General features: G+C 45.0%; 1 protein-coding gene across 3 annotated transcripts in view; it reads right to left on the bottom strand.

Annotated features, from left to right (window-relative positions):
* Window positions 1-25,876, bottom strand: part of LOC147115250 (myelin basic protein-like) — a 221,236-nt gene that overhangs the window by 2,125 nt on the left and 193,235 nt on the right. Inside the window, exons 5-8 of one of the 3 annotated variants that reach the window (XM_085993635.1) lie at window positions 19,224-19,331; window positions 17,349-17,381; window positions 16,482-16,523; window positions 12,254-12,364 (exon numbers count right to left, since the gene is read on the bottom strand). In XM_085993635.1, the coding sequence (XP_085849761.1) occupies window positions 12,254-12,364; window positions 16,482-16,523; window positions 17,349-17,381; window positions 19,224-19,331 (294 nt within the window). The remainder of the gene's footprint in view (window positions 1-12,253; window positions 12,365-16,481; window positions 16,524-17,348; window positions 17,382-19,223; window positions 19,332-25,876) is intronic. The other 2 variants (XM_085993636.1, XM_085993637.1) reach the window with 2 other exon arrangements.

The following is a 25,876-nucleotide window of genomic DNA, read 5'->3' as shown; positions in this document are numbered from 1 at the left end:
TTCCTGGAAGTCTTGGATCCTTTTCTGAGCGGCCTCTAGTGGTCGCATTTTAAGGACCGCTGGTTAGGTAGTTCAGGACCGAGAAATACCCGTCGAAGCTTGGGCGTCACGAGTTCCGGCTAGGGCAAACCAATTTAACAATTCGGGTCTGAAATGGGCACGAGAGCCTCGTTGCAATATTGAACTAAAGCCTGCAAAGTGCCGCGGTACGACTACAAAAGGACCCCCGTCAATTTAGCAGTGGCCCGAATTCCCGTGCAGTTTGAGCGCGGGCCTCTGACCTGCTAAATTGGTTATCAATGCGCCCATTTTAGGCCCATAGAACGAGCACAATGACGTTAAATTTAGACCCCATTAACTCATCTTTTCTCGCCACAGGCGCTGACTGTCCTGCCTAAAGCCTTTCCGTCATTTTCTGTCTTTTGTGTCAGATTTCCAGCAACTGTAGTATTTTTGTTAACTTTGTCAGTAACAAAGTCCACATTTGTCATTCAGTGCACAGTACACGACTTGCACACTGCATTCTCTTAAATTTCTATTTAACATGCTGATGTGTTTGTATGAAATTCCTCTGTTTTCTTAAGGAGGGTGTTGACCTGTCAGAAAAACCTGAAACGTTAACTCTGTTTCTCTCTCCACGGATGCTGCCTGGCCTGCTGAGTGTTTCCAGCATTTTCTGTTGTTATTTAAAGCAGAAAATACTGGAAACACTCAGCAGGACAGGCAGCATCGGTGGAGAGAGAAACAGAGTTAACGTTTCAGGTCGATGACTTTTCATCAGAACTGAAAAAAGTTAGAAATGTAACAGGTTTTAAGCAAGTACAGAGGCAGGGAAGAACAAAAGAGAAGGTCTGTGATAGGGTGGAAGACAGGAGAGATTAAATGACAAAAGGGATGATAATGCACCCTTTTGTTCTTGCTGTGACTCAGTTGGTATCTCTCTCGCCTCCGAGTCAGAAGGTCGTGGGTTCAAGTCCCAGTCCAGAGACTTGAGCACAAAAATCTAGGCTGACACTCCAGTGCAGTGCTGAGGGAGCGCTGCACTGGAGTCTTTCAGATGAAACGTTAAATCAAGGACCCGTCTACCCTCTCAGGTGGACGTAAAAGATCCCATGGCACTATTTTGAAGAAAGGCAGCGGAGTTCTCCCTGCTGTCCTGGCCAAAATTTATCCTTCAATCAACATAACAAAAAACAGATTACCTGGTCATTATCACATGGCTGTTTGTGGGAGCTTGCTGTGTGCAAATTGGCTGCCGCTTGATGTGCCTCAATAAATCTGAGACTCGATGTTAGCGAAACAAAACAAGGCTTTTATTGACTTAGAAGGTAACACACAGAGGAGAATGTATCTTCCATCCAGAGGTCTGCCGTACTGGATGTGCTGCAGGCTGGGCCAGCTTACATAGGAGCCAGGTATGGGCGGAGCCCTACACACAGTACAATACAATGGCAATGAAACTGAAACCAACCACAGTCACAGGCAGAGAAATACTGATGAGTGATGAATGGAATATTTCATCACACCGCTTTTCCTACATTACACTTCAAAAAGTACTTCATTGGCTGTCAAGTGCTTTCGGACGTTTGGTGGTCGTGTAAGGCACTATATAAATGGAAGTCTTTCTTTCCTCCCTTTCCCGGCCTCTGCAATTGCTTAAAACCTGCTACACATCTAACTTCTTCCAGTTCTGACGAAAGGTCATCGACCTAAAACGTTAACTCTGTTTCTCTCTCCACAGATGCTGCCTGAACTGCTGAGTATTTCCAGCATTTTCTGTTTTTATTTCAGATTTCCAGCATCCGCAGTATTTTGCTTTTGTGTTAACCTGCTTAAATGGGGTAATATCTTTGAATGCGTTCTTTTCCTCTGGTATTTTAACAATCATTTTGCACAGCAAGATCTCAGCCCCAATGAATTGATTTGAATTAACAGTAATCATACCCAACACAAAGTGTTGAACATTTCACTTGATTAGCAACTATTTAGGTCAAAAGGTGATGTGGGTAAGTATACTAATGCAAATCTTTGTTATCTACTGTTTAAGCCGTTGCACTATGTTCATAATTGCGTGTGCTGTTTTTTATTGTAAATCTTTGTATAAGAGTATGGGATAAGTATCCCACTGGTCCCTAATGCAAATGGATTTGTGAAGATCCCCTCTGTTCCCTAGTTCCCCTACAATGGCAAACATATTTTTTTTTAAACATGTTAATTATTTTGCTCGGAATATTGAACAGAGGAAATCTTCAACTACAACTGTACAGGGTGTTGGTGAGACCACACCTGGAGTACTGCGTACTGTTTTGGTCTCCTTATTTAAGGAGGGATATACTTGCATTGGAGGCAGTTCAGAGAAGGTTCACTGGGTTGATTCCTGAGATGAAGGGGTTGTCTTATGAAGAAAGGTTGAGCAGGTTGGGCCTATACTCACTGGAGTTTAAAAGAATGAGAGGTGATCTTATTGAAACATATAAGATGATGAGGGGACTTGACAGGGTAGATGCAGAGAGGATGTTTCCCCTCATGGGGGAATCTAGAACAAGGGGGCATCCATTTAAAACAGAGATGAGGAGGAATTTCTTCTCTGAGGGCCGTGAATCTGTGGAATTCTCTACCCCAGAGAGCTGCGGAGGCTGGGTCATTGAATATATTTAAGGTGGAGATAGACAGATTTTTGAATGGTAAGGGAGTCAAGGGTTCACAGAAATCACAGAAACCCCACAGTGCAGATAGAGGCCATTTCGGCCCATCAAGCCTGCACCGACACATATCCCACCCTATCCCCGTAACCCCACGTATTTAATCCCCCTAACACTAAGGGTCAATTTATCATAGCCAATCAACCTAACCCGCACATCTTTGGACTGTGGGAGGAAACCGGAGCACCCGGAGGAAAGTTATGGGGAGTGGGCAGGGAAGTGGAGTTGAGGCCAAAATCAGATCAGCCATGATCTTATTGAATGGCGGAACAGGCTCGAGGGACCAAATGGCCGACTCCTGCCCCTATTTCTTATGTACTTATGTTCCCAAACCCAATCCCGAGGTCAATATACGTAGCTACATGGGGAAGACTTACCCGTGTTAGATAGAAACAAAGAAGATAGGAGCAGGAGTAGGCCATTCGGCCCCTTGAGTCTGCTCCGCCATTCAATGAGATCATGGCTGATCATCCAAATTAATGACCCGGTCCCTGCTTTCTCCCCATACTCCTTGATCCATTTAGCCTTAAGAAATATATCCAACTCCTTCTTGAATATATTTAATGAACTGGTCTCCACTGCCTTCTGTGGTAGAGAGTTCCACAGGTTCACCACTCTCTGGGTGAAGAAATTCCTCCTCATTTCTGTCCTAAATGGCCTACCCTTAATCCTTAGACTGTGTCCCCTGGTTCTGGACTCCCCGACCATCGGGAACATCCTTCCTGCATCTAGTCTGTCCAGTCCTGTCAGAATTTTATAAATTTCAATGAGATCACCTCTCATTCTTCTAAACTCCAGCGAGTACAAGCCCAATCGACCCAATCTCTCCTCATACGTCATTCCTGCCATCCCAGGTATCAGCCTGGTGAATCTTCGCTGAACTCCTTCCATGGAAAGAACATCCTTCCTCAGATAAGGCGACCAAAACTACACACAATACTCAAGATGTGGTCTCACCAAGGCCATGTACAACTGCAGCAAGACATCCTTGTTCCTGTACTCAAACCCTCTCGTTACGAAGGCCAACATACCACTTGCCTTCTTAACCGCCTGCTGCACCTGCATGCTTACCTTCAGCGACTGGTGCACAAGGACACCCAGGTCTCGTTGCACTTCCCCTTCTCCCAATCTATTGCTATTTAGATAATAATCTGCCTTCCTGTTTTTGCCACCAAAGTGGACAACCTCACATTTATCCATGTTATATTGCATCTGCCATATTTCTGCCCAATCACCCAACATGTCCAAATCATCCTGGAGTTTCTCGACATCCTCCTCACAGCACACACGCCCACCCAGCTTTGTGTCGTCTGCAAATTTGGAGATATTACATCTAGTTCCCTTGTCTAGATCATTAATATATATTGCGATTTGCTGGGGTCCAAGGACCGATCCCACTAGTCACTGCCTGCCACTCAGAAAAAGACCCGTTTATTCCAACTCTTTGCTTTCTGTCTGCCAACCAGTTCTCTATCCAAGTCAATACCTTGCCCCCAATCCCATGTGCCTTAACTTTACATGCTAATCTCTTATGCGGGACCTTATCGAAGGCTTTCTGAAAGTCCAGATACACCACATCCACTGGTTCTCCCTTATCTATTTTACCAGTTACATCCTCAAAAAATTCCAGTAGATTAGTCAAGCACGATTTACCTTTTGTGAATCCATGTTGACTTTGTCTGATCCTGTCACTGTTTTCCAAGTGCTCTGCTATTACATCTTTTATAATGGACTCTAGCATTTTCCCCACTACCGATGTCAGGCTTACCAGTCTGTAATTCCCCGTTTTCTCTCTACCACCTTTTTTGAATAGTGGGGTAACATTAGCTACCCTCCAATCCATGGGTACTGTTCCAGATTCCATCGAATGTTGGAAGATGATCAGCAATGCATCTACTATTTCTAGGGCCACTTCCTTAAGTACCCTAGGATGTAGATTATCAGGCCCTGGGGATTTATCGGCCTTCAGTCCCATCAATTTCCCTAACACCATTTCCCTACAAATACTGATTTCTTTCAGTTCCTCCCTTCCATCAGACCCTATGTTCCCCGGCATCTCTGGGAGGTTATTTGTGTCCTCCTTTGTGAAGACAGAACCAAAATATGTATTTAGTTGGTCAGCCATTTCTTTGTTCCCCATTATAAATTCCCCTGATTCTGACTGCAAGGGACCTATGCTTGACTTCACCAATCTTTTTCTCTTCACATATCTATAAAAGCTTTTACAGTTAGTTTTTATGTTCCCTGCAAGCTTACTCTCATATTTTATTTTCCCCTTCTTAATTAATCCCATTGTCCTCCTTTGCTGAATCCTAAATTGCTCCCAATCCTCAGGATTATTGCTTTTTCTGGCCAATTTATATGTCCTCTCCTTGGATCTTATGCTATCCCTAATTTCCCTTGTTAGCCACGGTTGAGTTACCTTTTTTGTTTAAATTTTATGCCAAACTGGGATGAACAAATTCTGTAGTTCATCCATGCAGTCTTTGAATGTTTGCCATTGCCTATCCACCGTCAACCCTGAGTGACATTCCCCAATCAATCCTACCCAACTCGCGCCTCAGACCATCGTAGTTTCCTTTATTTAAATTTAGGACCCTAGTCTCTGAGTCAACTACTTCATTCCCCATCTTAATGAAGAATTCGATCATATTATGATCGCTCCAGCCCAAGGGGCCTCGTACAACAAGATTGCTAATTAATCCTTTCTCGTTACATAATACCCAGTCTAAGATGGCCTGATCTCTGGTTGGTTCCTCGACATATTGGTCCAGGAAACCATCCCATAAACACTCCAGGAATTCCTCCTCCACAGTATTGTCACTAATTTGGTTAGCCCAATCTATATGTAGATTAACGTCACCCATGATGACTGCTGTGCCCTTATTGCACGCTTCTTTAATTTCCCTTTTAATGCCATCCCCAACCTCCGCCTTACTGTTTGGAGGTCTATATACCACTCCTACTAACGTTTTCTGCCCCTTGGTATTTCTCAATTCTACCCATACAGATTCCACATCATCAGAGCTAACATCCTTCCTTACAATTGTGTTAATCCCTTCTTTAACCAGTAATGCTACCCCACCTCCCTTTCCTTTTTGCCTATCTTTCCTGAATATCGAATACCCCTGGATGTTGAGTTCCCAGCCTTGGCCATCCTTGAGCCACGTTTCCGTAATCCCAACCAAATCATATTCATTTACCTCTATTTGCACAGCCAATTCATCCACCTTATTACGAATGCTCCTCGCATTAAGACACAAAGCCTTCAGGCTTATTTTTTTAACGCTCTTAGACCTATTAGAATTATTATTTACTGTGGCCATGTTTGATTTAAACCGTTGATTTCTCTGACTGCCACTTTTGTTTTTCTCCTTTCTTTCTTTTGCTTTTATCCTTGTTTCCCTTTCCTCTGTCCCCCTGCTCAGGTTCCCAACCCCCTGCCATCTTAGTTTAAACCCTCCCCCAGAGCACTAGCAAACACTCCCCCTAGGACATCGGTTCCAGCCCTACCCAGGTGCAAACCGTCCGGTTTGAACTGGTCCCACCTCCCCCAGAACTGGTTCCAATGTCCCAGGAACTTGAATCCCTCCCCGTTGCACCATTTCTCTAGCCACGTATTCATCTGAAATATCCTTCTATTTCTACTCTGACTAGCATTTAGATAGAACATAACTCATGCCACACTGGTATCTGTTAGTGAAAGGAACTCTTGGGGCTAATTTTGACTTTATCCCACAGTGTAAAATGGACAATAGCAAATCAGAAGCTCATTATACATCTCTCCTGGTTTTCATTTCTATTGACTCCAATAGAAACGAAAATGGGGAGAGTTGTAACATGGGCTGCCGATTCGCTATCACCCATTTTACACTATTGCACAAAGTCAAAATTACCTCCTTTGACTCTCAAATATCCCTCTCTGTTGTGTCTGTTAAACTATCTACTTAAATTAGTGACAATCTCTGCATTTTAGACCGAACATGCCATTAAAACAAATTCCATCTCTCCGTGTCCATTTGACAGCATTACATAAAACAAATTGACATTTAAATCATCCTCCAGGCCTCGTTCACCCTGAAGCCTATTGCTTGTAATAGAAGTGAAACATGAAACAGCTCCCTTATATATTAAGCTGTATGGTCATCTCCCTTGACAAAGGCAAGGACAAACATAAGCATGCACATTTACTTTGAAAACTTTCTATTTGCATTTAAATAAAGCACTTTAAATGTGAAAATTAGCATTTAGATTGCCTACAATTGGAGGCATTGGCTCAAAGTCAAGGGACATAGAATCAAATGTTTCTAAAAACGTTTTAGGAGCTCAACATAACTGGAAGTAATTTGGGTGGGTAAATGGGCTTACTGTTCAATCAAAAAAAGGGGTATATATACCCATTAAAAGTATTCCTTCAATATGTGTAGTCTTGCTGGAAGGTGCCTAGCACACCTCTGTGCTGTACACTTAGAACATAAGAAATAGGAGCAGGAGTATGCCATTCGGCCCCTCGAGCCTACTCCACTATTCAATAAGATCATGGCTGATCTTCTACATCAACTCCACTTTCCTGCCCGATCCTCATATCCCTGGATTCCTTTAGAGTCCAAAAATCTATTGATCTCAGTCTTGAATACACTCAACGACTGAGCATCCACAGCCCTCTGGGGTAGAGAATTCCAAAGATTCACAACCCCCTTGAGACCGGATATTTAGCAGAGTTCGGGTGTGAACACTTATTCCACACCTGTTTCTCAGACAACCCAGCTGAGACCATTTGGAAGATGTTTGACTGTGAAGTATCAGCTGAAATGGAGTTTCAACCCCAGGCCTCTCCTAGGCTGTGGTATGATTCGCTAACCAATTGCCCTACCACATCATCTACTAACACAATTCTCAAACTAACTAGTGGTTAAACACTTTGCTTCAGACAAAGGAATCAACATATCAGCCTTTCAAAGAATTCTGGCAAACAAGCTTCTCCTGCCCAGCACCTCACCCTGTCTCCTTTTGACATTATTCTCTGCGATCCTTCATCACAAGGCTGGCTGGTTCCTGTGGCGTCGCTTGATCATCAGGATCATTCATGCTGACACTGACCAGCTGCTTCCTGTCACTTGCCAATTTTGCCTGCTTCATTATTTTCCGAAGCTGCCAGCGCTCACAACTGATTTACCCTGACTCACAGCAACCTCAGTGTCAGGTCCCCTTTTTGGAAGAACTGTTGACTGCAGTGCTTGGCTGAGCTGAAGCTAGTGCCTGCATCATCATCAACAACAACTTGCATTTATACTGCGCCTTTAACAGAGCCAAATGTTCCCAAGGCACCTCCCAGGTTTTTTGTTATCAAACAAAATTTGACGCCGAGCCACATAAGGAGACGTTAGGACAGGTGACCAAAAGCTGGGTCAAAGAGGTCGGTTTTAAGGAGCATCTTAAAGGAGGAGAGAGGCGGAGAGGTTTAGGGAGGGAATTCCAGAGCTTAGGGCCTAAGCAGCTGAAGACACGGCCACCAATGGTGGAGCGATTAAAATCGGGGATGGGCCAGAATTGGAGGAGCGCAGAGATCTCGGAGGGTTGTAGAGCTGTAGGAGGTTACAGAGATAGGGAGGGGATGATTCGCATGTAGGCCACTCATGAAGAATAGCCACTTGGGTGAGGTACCAGAGGGTGTCCTGTTTCTGTCTTTTTTAATCCTCTTTGCTCTTGATGATGGTATAGCATCAGTTCCACAGATATAAGTAGCGTTCTGAAACCTCATCTCATTCTTCACGTGTGAGCTTAAACAGTGAGTTTTTCAACCATTGCCACCATGTTAGTCTGCTCTGTCTGATTCCGCACACAGGCACTTCCTACAGGGATCTTTGGCAGTGATCGGGAGTAGGAAACCTGACTGTTTTTTTCTTTGCTCCCTGCCCCTGAGACACTGAGACCAATAATGGCACCTGACTGATACGATAGCAAAATACTGCGGATGCTGGAAATCCGAAAGTTCTGTAGAAGGGTTTCGACCCGAGGCGTTGACTCTGTTTCTCTCTCCACGGATGTTGCCTGGCCTGCTGAGTTTTTCCAGCGTTTTCTGTTGCTATAATGGCACCTGACTATTGCCTCACCTAACTCAGCTAGGTCAGCAAACAGGGTTTGGACAGAATATCCTCAACAACATCTTGTATGTATATAGCACCTTTAACATAGTAAAACATCCCAAGGCGTTTCACAGGAGTATTAGAAGACAAAAGATTTGACACCGAGCCACGTAAGGAGAAATTAGGACAGGTGACCAAAAGCTTGGTCAAAGAGGTAGGTTTTAAGGAGCGTCTTAAAGGAGGAAAGAGAGGTAGCAAGGCCAAGAGGTTTAGGGAGGGAATTCCAGAGCTTAGGGCCTAGGCAGCAGACGGCAAATGCATTTTGTCATTTATCCCCCGTGTTTCTAACTCTCATTCTGTTCTCTTAACTTCTTGGCCTTGTGCGTCCCCCAGTGACCAGTTGCGCTCGGTGGATTGCAGACCCCTCCACAGCCTTCAGCTCTGGCACTGGGTCTCTCAGCCAAAGGTAAGCCCACATTCGGCATAGACGGAGACAGGTGAAATGCGAGTTTTCCAGGGATAATGGGAGGGAGATAAAGTGTACGTAGTGGGGGGTTGAGAACAGATGAAACTAATTTAATTACACTGATCAGTATGTTTGAGCATCAGCCACTGCTGTTTCCTAAACCACTTCTCAATCCACTCTACGGTCATGTCACTCAGGATCCTTCTGTTTAATTATTTGAATGAACACTTAATTTAAGAAATTTAGGGCTAGAAATTCGGCTCCTTTGCACTTGCCGTTAGTACGAAGGGCTTTTCGCCGGGGGAGGGGGAGGGCCGAAAAAAGCGCCTCCGAGAAATTTGGTGGGGCATTGCTGAGGCACTACCCAATAGCGCTGCGCCCCCGACGGTAGCGCCCCAGGCCGCCGCGCCTCCGGTGATGACGTTATCACCATGCGCCACGACCCCTTAGCCACGGTAGAAATTCAGCTGTGCCCCGTAAGGCTGCCGCGGGCGATGTCAGCGCCAGCCTCACGGGTTGCGAACCAGGCCGACCTCCGCTTGTGGGGCGCTATTTAAAGGGGAGGTGCGGCCGCGACCCATGCCACCATTTTCTTTTATTGCCCAACCTCCAAGTCGGCTCTCCGTGGTGGGCCGTGGCGTGCTCCTGGCTGCCATCATGTAGCCTGGCGCCGCGCCTCGGTGCTGTGCTGCGGCCGCGGCTCCACGCCACCCTGGTGGCCTAGTTGGGGCCATCGGAGGCCCTGCAGGGCGCTAAATGTTTGGCCTTAACTCGGTTACCGCCCCCAAATGGGGCATAACCGAATTTCACGTCCTTAGGATTTGCATAACTCTGGCTACTTATATACTATCTAAACAAACAAAACAAAGGGCAACAGGGCTCTCTCATTATGCAGAGCATCTATAAAATAAGATCATAAATGAACCATGCATGTTGAATGACAGGTGAACAAACTGAATGGCTAATTTTACATTAGCATTGTGTTCAAGTGTCTGAAAGTGGTCAGTGGAGGGAGGAGAGGCAACTGTCCAACAGGAAAATACGAGTCATATCATAGACTTGATCAGAATCAAAAATAAAACTTGTGCTGGGATCATTATACATTTCCAGGTGAAATGGCAATCTTTATTTTACGCCTTATGGCAATGGTCAGCCCAGTCACTGACACTCAAAATGGGAAGTTGAAAAAGCAGTCTGCAATATTATTGTTTGAAATATCAATCCTCATTTGTGCATTGGACCCACTGAATGGGCAATGGACTAACCCGTGGTGTCCTGTCCCCTATTTGTTCTGCCATTCTTTCGTTATGCCACCCCACACACGATACAGCAGCCCATGATGCTTTTGTAACTAAGCTTTTACCAATTCTGCTTCGTAACCGGTTACAAGGACACGTACAAGAGTGTGCCCCGACTGATTTTCTTCCAATTTTCCCACCCTTTCGTTGGGAAGTTCCTAGCCAGCAGCTGGTATCTCCCATGTGACCTAGCTGCATTCCAGAACTCAAGCCCATGGCAAATCGTGGGCAGAAATCGATTGGTGTTTTCCTTTCCTATGTTACCCTAAGCCATTTCATTGAAGAAAAAGTTTTAAAATAACCTGGAGAAACTTGTTCAATAGCAAAATACTGCGGATGCTGGAAATCTGAAATAACAACAGAAAATGCTGGAAACACTCAGCAGGCCAGGCAGCATCCGTGGAGAGAGAAACAGAGTTAATGTTTCAGGTCTGGGTCCCGTCATCAGAACTGGAAAAAGCTGGAGATGTAACAGATATTAAGCAGGTGCAGAGACGAGGCAGGGAGAGGGTGGGGGGGGGGGGGTTGGAGGGGTGGAGACGGTGGGGGGGGGGAGGAAGGAATTGAAGGAACATTCTGTGCTACAGTAGGAGGCAGGAGAGGTTAAATGTTGCTAATCACAGAATCACAGAATCACAGAAACCCCACAGTGCAGATAGAGGCCATTTCGGCCCATCGAGCCTGCACCGACACATATCCCACCCGATCCCCGTAACCCCTACACCAACACATATCCCACCCGATTCCCGTAACCCCACGTATTTAATCCCCCTAACACTAAGGGTCAATTTATCATAGCCAATCAACCTAACCCGCACATCTTTGGACTGTGGGAGGAAACCGGAGCACCCGGAGGAAACCCACGCAAACACGGGGAGAATGTGCAAACTCCACACAGACAGTCACCCGAGACCGGATTCGAACCCGGGTCCCTGGCGCTGTGAGGCAACAGTGCTAACCACTATGCCACCGTGCTGCCAAATGGGGATGGCAAAACCATACAGCCTGAAAAATGGGGGCAGGGGTTACAGTCTGAAATTGTTGAACTCAATGTTGAGTCCAGAAAGCTGTAGAGTGCCTAATCGAAAGATGAGGTGTTGGAGAAACTTGTTCCCCGCCAGTAAAGCATCAAAATGATACCAATCTCCCGGAGGTCAACTGCAGCTTTAGGCCTATTCAACATTTAAAGGAATCCACAGAGTTTGTTGAAGCACTAAATGTCTATTCTGGCATAGCCGACCAACCAAGACCTAATCTCGTAAAAGCAACGGTCATCATTTTTCTACCTCTTTGACCAAGTTTTTGCTCACATGGCCTAATATCTCCTTACACGGCTCGGTGTTAAATTTTGTCTGATAATCGCTCCTGTGAAGCGTCTTGGGACGTTTTGCTACATTAAAAGGCGCAAGTTGTCGTTGTTTTGCCGGTTATTTGACGCCGGCGACATCCCAGCTGCACTACCAGCAGGAGTTGCCGGGTAACGAGCAGGAGAAGCCAGGCCGGTTTCCCCCCGGCCTAACCCTGTGGGTGTGGAGGCCACCTGTCCGCAAGCAGCTGCCCCGCAACTGAGATCAGCTCACTCAAAGTCCAGAAATTAAACTTGGATGTTTACTGATGTGTTTTGGTACAACTACTCTCTTGCTACATAAATGCATGTTGTTGTGTGACATATGGCGAGAAGTTTTTTGTTTAATTCGTTACCATTTTGAAAAAAGATGAGAGGGTGCCTGACCCATCTTTTCGTCCTCTAAAACCATCCTTTGACTTAGAAGAACCAGCTGCTCCATAATGTGCTCTCTGTCCATCAGTACCCTTTAAACAAACCCAAAAAAATCGTATTAAATGTGGAAATACAAAGTATTTAATTCATTCATAGAACTTGGTTGCTTTAAGATATTATTGGTAGATAAAGGTTAAAATCATTAATGGTTGTTCTTTGAGGTAGCCAGATTTACTTCGCAAGCACTCTGCAAAAATGCATGCGAGTAGGGGTGTTAATGTTTACATCCAATGCTAGTTATTATGAGGTTTAGCTCATTTGGTTATTATAGTGCAAGTTATTGTTTTTCCATATAAATGCCTGTAATAATTTGAGAAGGTATAACTTGCTGCCACTTTGTAAGTCATTATACTTTTTTTAATTCAAAAAATTAAAGCTGTTCAAAGTAGTTTCGTACAATCTTGGTCCTTTCAGTTCAACAGATTGGGGAGGGCCAGGGAACACGAGTTTAAAACTGTGTAAGAGTAGGAATAGACTGGATGCTAGACGCTTCTTCCATCCCAGGAGCATTGTGAGGCTCTGGAATACATTGCCGGCTGGTGTGGAGGGAGCTGACTCTCTGTAATCTTTCAAGAGGGAGCTGGACCGGTTCCTGACTGGGGCAGAAATCGCATCATATAGAAGGTAAGTGTCTTTATAGAGAACACTCAGTCCGTGTGATCTCCTGGGCTGGTTTCCATCTCCTGATGGGGTTGGAGAGGAATTTTCCACAGTACTTTTTCCCCTTATTGGCCCCGGTTTTTTTTTTGCCTCTCCCAGGAGATTATATGGGTGGGGGAGGGGGTGGGGGGGGATGAACTGTTTAGTCATGATGCTCTGGCCATCGTGGTGTGGGGCAGGCTTGATAGACCAGCAGGTCTTTTCCTGCCTGTCAATTTTGTATGTTCGGAAGCTAATTTTGAAAGCATTGATTTGTAAGCCTTTGGGTAGCAGATATCTGACTTTAAGAACGATTGCTGTGCATTATACCTTTACTAAGCCACCATTTCCAGTCATTAAAGACAGAGCCTCATTATAGAAGTATGGATACGTGTCTGTGTTGGAGAAGAATACTGTATAATAAACCAATAAAAGGGGGCAACACAGTGGGGCACCATATTGGCTTGCCAATGTGTTGTGCCAGGGAGTGGTTGGATGAGAGCATTACACACACAATTGTCCACACAGTGAGGTGATATTACTGCCGCGGGAGGCACTGAGCAAAGCCAAACTTTCCTTCACAGGGAGCGAGGGAAAATTGGAAAATTCTCAGGCATATCCTGGCCAGCAGATAGAGGAGTCGCGGAAGCTTAGGAGTAGGTCTCTAGCTTGCCCTCTCAGCTGGAAGACTTAGTGAGAGGAGAAAACAAGAGAAAGGAATATTACTGTTGTGCTTTGGATGGATGGAGAGGTTAGCAAGTACAATGTTAATAATGGAATGATGCGAGCTACTTTTAGCAGTGGCAATGAATTGTGATCCTCATTGCTATTTTGGAAGACCAGAAAGAACGTAATATTTACACAGTATCGCTATAAACAGCCCTGCAGACTTACCCTTCCTCATGTTAGATACTGATTGCTTTAGGTGATTCAGGCTTGCCCACCAAAAATTCCCCTTTCATTAGAAAACTGTATGAACGTACGGACAGCTGAAAGTCACTCTTGTAACTGATGGAGCTGCCAAAGACTTACATGAGCACCCCCCCCCCCCGCCCCCGCATGTACCTGAAAGAGCATGCGGATACCTGGAGTGGTAATGGCTGGTGGCGTTATAAGCAGATCAAGAGGCAATTTAAAGCAAATATTTAAAGGAGTGTCTGAATTGTACTTTGAATTTTCAGTCACTGAAGCATTTACAACTAAAATGAAAAAATAATCTGTTATTTCTTATAACATCGAAAAGTACAATCACATAAAACATTAGCAACAGTACCATACATTATTCATGCACCGTGATGTGTGGGTATTGATTATGTAAGGTTTTTTTTTGAAGTACTATTAGTTTGGCTCTGTGATGATGAGGTTAACTGATTAGCCTCCATAAGCCCTGCTATAACTCAGTCTAAGTATGAGTTGCTGAATGACTGTATCAATGAAACTCTTTCCAGCAAAGAAGTGGCTACCACCGTTGAACCTCACCTTGTTGGTAACTAACATTGACATTGGCTAAGATAACAACTGAGAATGCTCGGTCTCTGTCTCACTGTCTCGCTCGGTCTCTGTCTCACTCGGTCTCTGCCTCACTGTCTCGCTCGGTCTCTGTCTCACTCGGTCTCTGTCTCACTGTCTCGCTCGGTCTCTGCCTCACTGGGTCTCTGCCTCACTGTCTCGCTCGGTCTCTGTGGACTATGGTTCTCCCATCCTACATTGAATGGCCATCCCTGGTTACAGGTCCAGCCAAAGGCAAGATGGAAATTTGCAGCTTGATGGCATCATTTTCCCTGCACCTTAGTTCTAACTCAAGTCGCAGTCAATTGTTGTACTCTAAGCTGCACTCTCGGTATTGCATTTGGAACCTCTTACACTCTCATGAGTCAGTGGATGGCAAAGAAGCAATGAACTGAATTGCTGAGTTCCTCAGGGAGCTGTGACATACATTGAAACGCGATGGCAGAAAGGAAAATGATTTACAACCCAGTCTCATACCATCTAGAACGCGCATGGACAACTGAATAACTAAACAGAAGAAGATATTTAAAGAGAGATTCTAGCAGCAGTGTCCTTCCTTCCTCCCTCGCTCCACACTCCCCCCTACCCACCAGTGACATAATCCCCCTCTCGCTACTTACCTCGCTGGAGATTGGCCCAGCCTGATTTCAAGGCCTCCATCCAGCCAGCTGCCTTGTTTGGTGGCCCACAGTTCATCCGCCAGGTTTAAAATGAGGCCAGGGCCTCAAAATCGTGGGGTGGGTGTGAGCTCTTCGCCGCCGGAATGGGTGGCCAACCAACGCTCTCTCCACTGGTCTCTCGCCCAAAGGTCAAGATCGACCCCATAGACTTTTATCATCATCAGAAACATTGAGGGGCCAAGGGCAGATGTTCCTTGTTAGAGACTGAGAAGACTCTGCTAGAACAGCCCTTGCTTGTTGTGCCTGTGTGTCGCCTTGCATGCTTTATTGAGACTAACAGTTTATCTGCCTGATTTTAATCTGGTGGCAACACATTATTTTTATATATGTATATATATATCCATACAAGTAAAAATCTGAGGCTAACTAAATAGGTGCAGAAGCAGAACCTTGATAATGTGATTTACTTAACAATAACGAGAAGCCCATTACAACAACAGTTTTTCACATGGCCCCTCTTGTGAAATGGTGCAGAACCAGCGTATTGACATAGAGTTTGATAGAATCCACAGCACAGAAACAGGCCACTCGGCCCAACTGACCCATGACGGAATTTATGCTCCACACGAGCCTCCTCCCACCCCTCTTCATCTCACCTTATCAACATATCCTTCTATCCCTTTCACCCTCATGTGTTGATCTAGCTTCCCCTTAATTGATTGATTTGATTTTGCTCATTATTTTTGGCTGACGCACCTTGTCCCCCCCGCACACAGCGCAGCATAACGTTACTCAATATCTTCGTTCATGTTTGAACAAAAACCATACGATTGCAAGGATTACTCGTATTATTTATCTGCTGCCCTCAGATGGCACCAAGCATCAGAGTTGTTCACCACCATAAAGAATTCCATCATGGGATTATGGCCAAATAAGCTAGGCTTCTCCAGGGCCAATATTATCTTATCACATAATAACCACTACATGCACTTACCACAAAGAGATTCGCGGGATTTATTTTCCTCAAAGCTGGGGCTCCCCCATCAGATATCCAAGTAGTCACCCATTACAAATCAGATGTTGGATTTCAATGTCAGTTGTTTTTTTTTTGGGGGGGGTGGGGACTTGAACTCATGACCATAGTAATACGTAGCAAGCATCTTAACTCATTTTCCACTGGGCCAAGCGACTCCCAGCTCCTGTCTATGGAGTTAGGTAAGTATGGGGATGGAGTTTACAATGAGATCATCAGAGACGCTAATTGATGGAATGAATTGAAACATCTAACAGTAATGGTGCAAGTGCACTTTAGATGATGATTTATTGTTAGCCATTGTGACCATAATGGTTGTGGCAAAAAAATACAGATCTTGCACCTTACCCAAATAAATTTAGTGATAGCTCTACTTGCTCCGGACTTAGCCTGTAGTAGTGATGAGAAAAGGAGCCATGACGATCACCAAATACAATTGGAGACAAAAAGGCATGATGTGGCTCAGAAAAATATGAGGGTACAGAATACAATCAAGGTTACCTAAGATTTCTACTCAATATTTGAATGTGAGAATCCTAACATTTAATGCTGAGTGTCTGCCAGATATTAATTATATGTTAAAAAAAATTAGCAGTTCTATTTTATGAATCTATCCAATTGAATAAGAAATAATGTTCCACCGAGAGGTCAATCTTGGCTCAGTGGGTAGCACTCTCGCCTCTGCGTCAGAAGCTTGTGGGTTCATAGTCCCACTTCAGAGACTTGATCACACAATCTAGGCTGACACGCCAGGGCAGTGCTGAGGGAATGCTGCACTGTCGGAGGTGCCGCCTTCCGAATGAGATGTTAAACCGAGGCCCCGTCTGCTCTCTCAGGTGGATGTAAAAAAAATCACATGGCATTATTCGAAAAAGAGCAGGGGAGTTTGCTCAGTGTCCTGGAAAACATTTTTCCCTCAGCCTACATCATTTAAAAAAAAAAATGACCTGGTCATTTATCTCATTGTATCTTGCTGTGCGCAAAGTGGCTGCTGCATTTCCCTACACTTCAAAAAATGTATTTCATTGGCTGCGAAGTACTTTGGGACATCCTCAGGTGGTGAAAAGTGCCATATAAACACAAGTTCTTTCTTTACTTAACGTTTCTTTTAAAGGAAAGCTATTGTTAAGCTATGAGTGTTTCCCCCGGCGTACTGTCTGTCACAATCTATGTAACCTCCAGGCCTAGTCACAGTGTAATGGAGAGATCATTTACCTTCTGTTGTACTGGGGCTTTCTTTGGTGACATCTGAAAAGAAGAAATAGGACAAAAACTGAGTCAGAATCGAGATAAGCATGACGCATTCACACAGGGGTAAAGTTTCCTTTGTGTGTTACACGCAACACACTGTGAATCTTCTCTTCATAAATGGGTTTGATACTTCAGTACGTGCTGTGCACCAAGAAAATCTTGCCCGTTATATCCAAAGTTTCAACAAAATAGTCCTACTTTACCACAACTCAGCAAAAAGGATTAAAATGGAGCGCTTTCCTGGTGAGGTGTGCATAAGTTAGGTTTAGTTCTAGAGTGTCATTGATCAGATGTAGCGCCTGACGTAAGAAAACTACTAGGCACTTGGTCTAAGCGTTAAACAAAGCTTTAATCAACTGTTTTACAACATGGAGGTCTAGTTGTGTCCTTCACTAGTTCCTGTTAAGAATGTCCTGCGCAAGCTGGGTCCGTGCCCGAGTATTTATACTCTCCCTGGACAGCGCCACCCGCAGGCCGCTCAGTATTATTTCCTAAGTCTTTCTTTCATGAATGAATGATTCATGTCAGCGACTGATAAGAATGTGCACTCGCAACAGGGAGACTTGCTCGGAGGGAGAGCATGCTAGGGAACCACAGCTGTGCTCACTGTGATTCCCCCGATAAGCACTCCTGATGGGCAAAGTTCCACAGTGGGGCTCTGCATTGGTAATATTAACTTTTTAAGCTCAAAAGGAAACTTTAAATTGCAGCCAGCCAGATCTGTGCAGAAAGCCAGCGGCTACGCCCCCCCCCCGCTCCGTTTTAATGGAACCCCCCCCCCAACCCGGTTTCTACCATGTGAGGGGGGAGGGGGCTTAAGATTCACCCCTGATGTCATGCTCACAAACTATGAGGAAAGACAAGAGAGACTTGGGTTTTTCAGCCTGAAAAAGGGGCTCCTGAGAAGAGGTACATGGTATTGAGGTTAATCTGGAAGACTACTTTAAATTTAACTATGGGAATAGGACAAGGGGACACAGTTCAAACTAGTAAAAGGGAATTTTAGGACTGATATTTCAGGCTGCCAAAGCCCTAAGCTTTGGAATTCCCTCCCTAAACCTCTCCACCTCTCTCTCCTCCTTTTAAGACGCTCCTTAAAACCTACCTCTTTGATCAAGTTTTTGTCACCTGTCCTAATATCTCCTTATGTGGCTCGGTGTCAAGTTTTGTCTGATAAACGCTCCTGTGAAGCGCCTTGGGACATTTTACAATGTTAAGGGCGCTTATATAAATGTTTTTGTTGTTGTTGCTATCAAGAAGTTCTGCTTCATTGGAGAGGGATCAACACTTGGATCACTGGAGAGGGATCAACACTTGGATCACTGGAGAGGGATCAACACTTGGATCACTGGAGAGGGATCAACACTTGGATCACTGGAGAGGGATCAACACTTGGATCACTGGAGAGGGATCAACACTTGGATCACTGGAGAGGGATCAACACTTGGATCACTGGAGAGGGATCAACACTTGGATCACTGGAGAGGGATCAACACTTGGATCACTGGAGAGGGATCAACACTTGGAACGGGCTTCTGAGCAGAGCGGTGGGGAGGAAGCTCTGGAATTAGTCAGGAAACAATCAGATGCAGCAATGGGAGGCATTCTGGATGGGCGGACGAAGATAGGCTAAATGACCTTCCTCATCCATAAGTATCTTGCAATCTGCAGCTTGCATTTGACCTGGGATTGGTCCTAACCATTGGATAAAACGTGAGAAATTAACCATTTCCAACACCGGCATCCCTTCCATTGAAATATAATTTCCCTTTAGCAAAAGGTTGAAACATGTGCCTTGAAGATTAGTACCGCACACCGGAAACAGCAACAGTTACTCACCATGTTCTTAAAGAAGTGGACAACAGCGCTATCATCAGTTTGTCTCCTTGCTCCTTGATGGGCCTTGTGTGTGGTCGGGGCCATTAGCACACTCCTGGTTGCAGGTTCCTGAAATATATACATTCTATTTTAGCACGGGGATTATATAGGTCATTTGAAAATAAATCAAATGCACATTGAATGTGAGCAATTAAAAAAAAATTAAGCAGCGCTCTATAATGGGATGGAATGAGGAGAGATTGAGTAGACTAGGCCTATATTCTCTAGCGTTTAGAAGAATGAGAGGTGATCTCATTGAAACATACAAAATTCTTATAGGGCTTGACAGGGTAGATGCAGGGAGGATGTTTCCCCTGGCTGGGGAGTCTAGAACCAGGGGTCACAGTCTCAGAATAAGGGGTCGGCCATTTCGGACTGAGGTGAGGAGACAGTTCGTCACTCAGAGGGTGGTGAATCTTTGGAATTCTCTACCCCAGAGGGCTGTGGGGGCTCAGTCTTTGAGTATATTCAAGACAGAGATCGATAGATTTTTGGATATTAAGGGAATCAAGGGATATGGGGATAGTGCAAGAAAGTGGAGTTGAGGTAGAAGATCAGCCATGATCTTATTGAATGGCGGAGCAGGCTCGAGGGGCCAAATGGCCTACTCCTGCTCCTATTTCTTATGTTCTTATAATGCTAATCACTCACCTCACATCTGGCATATGACTTTGTTTAAACATCTTGGCATCAATTTTAGACAAAATTTACCTTTTACAGTGTTTATAAGAAGTATTTTCTATTAAAAGTACTTCTCATTTCACTTGCCAATCATGCTTGCCCATTTTTTGTCGCTAAGAATGACACTATTGCCAAGTGTTGATCTTAAATAGTTTACGTGGGTCACCATTTCAGCATGGTTTAAAAATACACAAAACTCTAAAATGAAATAAATGAACATTTATCAATGTGCTACTTCAAAATAGCTTTTCAAATTCAAGAAACATCTTTTCATGCAATGCTTGGGCCATGGAGCAGAGTGTGTACAGGACATGTGGTTAGCAGTCTGAAGTGAGAAAGATTGTATATCACACGTGTGCCGTGGGTACGAGCTGTTCAGCTTCTGGTCGCGAGTGACATGTAGTAAAGTCTGTTTGACAGATTGCCAGTCACAACCAACACCAGTCTGATCATTGCCTTCCTTCAATCACTGAGAAGCTTGTAGAAAAAAAATGAATATAAAAATGTTTTATATCGTATAAATCATCGCATGACGACCATCCCGTTAGATCACTCTGTTTCCCAATGTGAAGGATGGCATAATATTGCAAACTGTGGTCAGTTTTACTTAAATAGATCTGCCCATTCCTGGGATCTGGGACATTCGCTTCATTAATTGGATAGAGGAGGCACTGTTATTAAACTGAATTCTACCATTCCTGGCCAGAATGGAGCTGATTGGGTAATTCCCGTCAATCACACCTGTATACAATTTTGTTTGCTGTAATTTTGCCCCGCCTCCAACTCATTGGCTAACACAGTGGCATCAATGTTCACGCCAAACATTTTATTGCCAGCTCGTGGATACAATCCCTGATCTGGTTTTAATGCTGTTGCCTTCCATTAGATGGAATAGTGTTAGGTTATTGGGGTCCTCAGTAAGAAAGTACACATGGGCCTTCTTCCAATAATTCCGGTTCATGTATGTCTCTCTCTCCAGCTGAGAAGGTGCTACAGGTAATCACCTCCCTGAATTTTGCTAGTGTATGCTCCATAACCAGCGATAATCTGCTCTATAATTGTCCCTCCCTCGCTGTGGGGGAAATCTCTCGTTTGCGCTCAGCACGTGCCCAAGGACATTGCTGAGATCTGGAACTCGCCAAGATAGGAATCAAGGGCATGAAGCCACCTTCTACCATTCACAGATCCACCGCACTCCTGCACAAACTGATTTGACTTGCCAACACCTGAATTAAACTTGAAATTTGTGAAGGAAAAAAAACCCAAGTCTTGATAAATGTCTCCATTTTTTTCAGAGACAGAAGTGACACATTTAGTGCTTCATACTGACCTACCACAGAATAATCGTTCATTCTGTTTTGGAAGAGCATTAATTTTACACTCCAATCAATCCAACAGCTCAGAACTGGCTCATCAACAAACGTGACTGTGATAGCAAAGGGCTGGTTGTTTCAAACATGCAGTGCTATTTAAATGAGAAGTTCTTACAATCTGATGTTATTGAGCTGAAATTAGACACTGTCAGGAAGAGATTGCCATGTAAGAATTAAGCTGTGCTTAAAGCATACGGTCTAACTGGTAAGACAATATCAGGAAAAAAATATATAGCTATATCTGTTGTGACTAGTATTTATATATTTTTTATTTCATTTCAACATTCATAGAATCATAGCTTGATACAGAACAGTAGGAGGCCATTCGGCCCATCGTGCCTGTGCTGGAAAGGCATTGGGGGTAAATTTGAACTTTTATCATGGGGCAAATAGTTGGGTGATAACGAATTGGCCACTCGTTTCACACCTCATCCGATTTTCTTTTCCAGGAATAGCTGGGCCGTGTGGACCAGTAAGATCCCAGACTAAATCGCTGAACTGCGCGATTCGTTAGCTGATGTCAGCGAGGGCGTCGATAGGGGAAACTACAGCTGGCCTCAGGGTTAGGGTGGGAAAGTTAACCAGGGTAATCAACTCACTGAGCCATCGGAAAAGTCGTCGTGGGTCATTTGAAGTTTTATCGCCGGGCGGATAAAATGGGCGCCAGTGAAGTGGCCGCCTGTTTCACACCTCGCCCATTTGAGAGTGTAAAAAGCAGGCCTGCCGATTCACTAGCGCCCATATTTCCGCCCTGATCCCTATCAGGCAACCCTTGCTAAAAATGTATGTCAAGTGAGGACAAGATTGGGTCCGGCTATGATATCCCCTCCCCCCCGCCCTGGCCCCCCAGCTGAATGGTGTCCCAACGCTCACCAACAAGGCCCACACATTGAAGAACTGCCACTGGGACAAGGTACTTGGACAACTGATGCCCATGCATTCCAGCAAGGACTCAGCACACCCAGGAGAAGAGGGAGGTGAGACTCAAGGACAGAACTGGTGAGAAGAGGAATAAGAAAACATAAATAACAACAGAAAATACTGGAAATACTCAGCAGGCCAGGCAGCATCTGTGGAGAGAGAAACAGAGTTAATGTTTCAGGTCTGGGACCCTTCATCAGAACTGGAAAAAGCTGGTGGTTTAGGAGGGGAGGAAGGAACTGAAAGAACATCCTGTACTTTTGTAAGAGGCAGGAAAGATAAAATGTTGCAAATGGGAATGGCAAAAATCATACTGCATGAAAAATGGGGGCAGGGATTATTATCTGAAATTGTTGAACTCGATGTTGAGTCCGGCAGACTGTAAAGTGCCTAATCGAAAGATGAGGTGCTGTTCCTCGAGCTTACATTGAGCTTCATTGGAACAGTGTAAGAGGCCGAGGACAGAGAGATCAGAGTGGGAGTGATGCAGAGAATTAAAGTGACAGGCGACCGGAAGCTCAGGGTCACCCTTACGGACTGAACGGAGGTGTTCCGCAAAGTCCTTCACTGGACTTAACAGCTTGAACTTTCGTAACTGCAGAACCAGCATTGCTGACTTCTAAAGGCTCGAGTACCTTGGGAAGTTTTTCTACTTCCAGACTGATTTGACTCAGTTCGGAGGGACCACGTGTGTGACCTGGTAGGGGTGATAATGGTTCAGATGAGTCATCATCTTCTGCTTCTTCTCTATTGTCTTCTATTTCCTCCATCACTTCAGCTTTTGCCTCTGTCACCAATTCCCTGAGTGGCTTATTACTGCTGACACTGCTCACAAAAGGGTGCTCTTTCTTCTTAGCTTTCAACTGATCGATGAATTTGACATATTCCCTTTCTTGCTCAGCTTTGATTCGTTTGGCCTCATCGCGCAGACGGTTTGTGTGTTCCTGCTCCATTTTCTCAATCAGCTGCTTCTGCTGTCTTCCCAGATTCTCCAACTCTGTGTCAAAGAACTTTTTCTTTGCATTCATCTCTTGCTCAAAACGGCGAATCATTTGTTCTAATTGCTGTTGTAGTTTGAGATTGAGTTGAGTTCAAGCCCGGTGTTCCTCAGAAATGTGCATGTCTGTAGACTGGACAGACTCAGAATTCTCTGTCAAACTATGTTGTTGTTGTTCAGTGGAATTCTGTTCTGATGCTTTGTTCTCTTCTGAAGCATTTATGCACTCCTTCGTTTTTCCATCATTAGTCTGCAAGTCCATTTTAGACTTGTCTTTTGCACATGGGCTGGTCTTACCATCATCAGTTCCAGAGTCTGAGCTGATTGTCTTCACCGAGTTCTCCCTCTCTTCTTTGTCACTGTCACTGCTGCATATGCCCTCATCCAATATTCTGGACAATCGTTCAGGTTTGACATCTTTTATTCCGGAATCTACCGTTATTGCTTTTAGGGAGTGCCAGTCCATATTTATTTTCCTGATCCACTCCCGTCCCAGAAGTGGTGGACCTCCCTCAGGTAGTACATATATGTCCATTCCTTGGTGCTCTTTGCCCTTGTGCATCACCTTGACTTTTATCTTTCCGATGGGGTATACTTTTTGCCCCGTGTATGTCTGCAATACTATCTCCGTATCCCGTAGGGGAATATGTTTGAATAACCTTTTGTAATCTTGCTTATTCATGACCGTCAACGCCGATCCGGTGTCCAATTCCATCTTCATTTGGACTCCTGCTATCTGCAGTGTGACCCAGATAGTTTGTCGGTCAGCTTCCTTACTCACATTGTGAATTCTCAGACTACCCAGTTCCTTGCTGTTGGAGTCTGAATCCGAATTCTGTTCATCCGAACTCTTCTCAGCCACCTTATGTACCTTTCTGCACTTTTCCTGCGGTGACTTTTTGTTGCTGGTCTTCTTTCCTGACCGCCATACTTTAGCTATGTGACCAAGCTTGCCACATTTTCTACATTCCTGGTCTTTAAACCAGCATTGGTTCTGATCGTGTGTTGTCTTTCCACAACGATAACATTTCGTTGTACCCAAAGCCATTTGATCTACGCTGAGTACCGCTGCCTTCAGCTGCATTTCCACAGTGCCTCTCGCTGCGGCTTCGTGCGATGCTGCAATAGTGACAGCCTTATCAAGTGTAAGATCATTCTCTTCAAGCAACCGCTTTTGTGTTCCTTCTTTCAACAATCCACACACGAATTTGTCTCTCAGTGCCTCTGTCAGTCTTTCCCCAAACTGACAGTATTTCGCTAGCTTACGCAGTTCAATTAAATACTCCGCGTTGCTTTCCTCTTTCAGTTGCGTTCTCGCATAAAATTTAAATCGTTCCGCTAACATCAGCGGTGTGGGGTTCAAATGATTCTTCAGGACAGCAACAATATTAGCAAAAGTCTGATCCGCCGGTTTAGCTGGTGATAGAAGATGCTTCAATAGCCCGTATGTCTTCGCACCCATTGAGTTTAGTAAGGTTAGTGCTTTATCTTCATTTGATATTTTATTTGCCTTACAATATATCTCTATGCGTTCTACATACGTGGCCCAATCTTCAACATCGGGATCGAAATCGTTGATGTTACCACGCTTAGGCATCCTCGCAATCTTCTTGAGAGACAAAAAGAAATTTTTCTTTTATTTTTTTTTCAAAATGGCGGTTTCCCGCGCTCGTCTTCTTCCCCCTACGAAAATGGCGGCTTCCCGCGCTCGTCTTCTTCCCCCGCCTACGAAAATGGTGGCTTCCTGCATTTGCCTTTCTCCCCCGCTGGCTGTAATGGCGATTGCCGTATTGCTGCGTTCGCCCTCCCCAGCGGTTTTCAAATCGTGCCTCCCAGCCCCTCTTGCAGTCCGGTCCTTTCCCCCCCTGGCTGCGGCTGAGTTTTCCGCGGTTTTTAAAAAAAATTCTCTCCCGTGCTTACGCTGTCCCGGTCGCTGCGCCTCGCGGCCTCGGTAGCTGCCCAGCCTTTTTCACCGGTCGCGGTCGAGCTCTCTCTCGACGCTGTTGCGTCTCCCAGCCCGCTTGTAGCCCGGTCTCTCACACCGGCTGCCTTTGCAATCACCGCAGCTTCCGTGCCTTACGCTGCCCCAGTCTCAGTGCCTCTGGCCCTGACTTCTGTCCGGCTCTTTTCCCCGGCCGTGGTCGAGTTCTCCGCCCTTATATCCTCCGTTTTTCCCTCCCCTACTTCACAGTCAACGTGGCCGACTTGCTGCTCGTCGCTGATCGGCTTACCCACCACCGTGATAGAAGGGATGATCACTGCCTGTTGCTGATGGAAGGCTTCGTGTCAGAATTCTTCCTTTGCTCTGCAGACCCGAGTCTTTTCTCAGCAGAATGATGAGGGCGGATGCCTCTTCTCAACGCCCGTCAAACTGCCTTGGATGTATCTCTGCCGCAGGGTAAGATCGTACTTGTCGCCACTGTTAAGTCTGTGTGTTATAATGAGAATTACTACACAGACCACAAGAGTAACTTTTAACAGGTTTTTACTAGTCGAAGGTCAGGGCGGAACTGCCCAATAAATCATTACACAGCACTTATATACCGGTGTGGTCACCACCGGTATTACAGTATACAGCAGCCAAGATAAAGTAGTGCAACTCTTAAAATAGTTCTCTTAAAGGTGGAACAGTTACATACACT

This window comes from Somniosus microcephalus, chromosome 7, assembly GCF_052327205.1.
Source record: "Somniosus microcephalus isolate GS21.2 chromosome 7, FLI_Smic_1.0, whole genome shotgun sequence".
NCBI classification, from domain to species: domain Eukaryota; kingdom Metazoa; phylum Chordata; class Chondrichthyes; order Squaliformes; family Somniosidae; genus Somniosus; species Somniosus microcephalus.
This window is presented reverse-complemented; position numbering and strand designations above follow the sequence as displayed.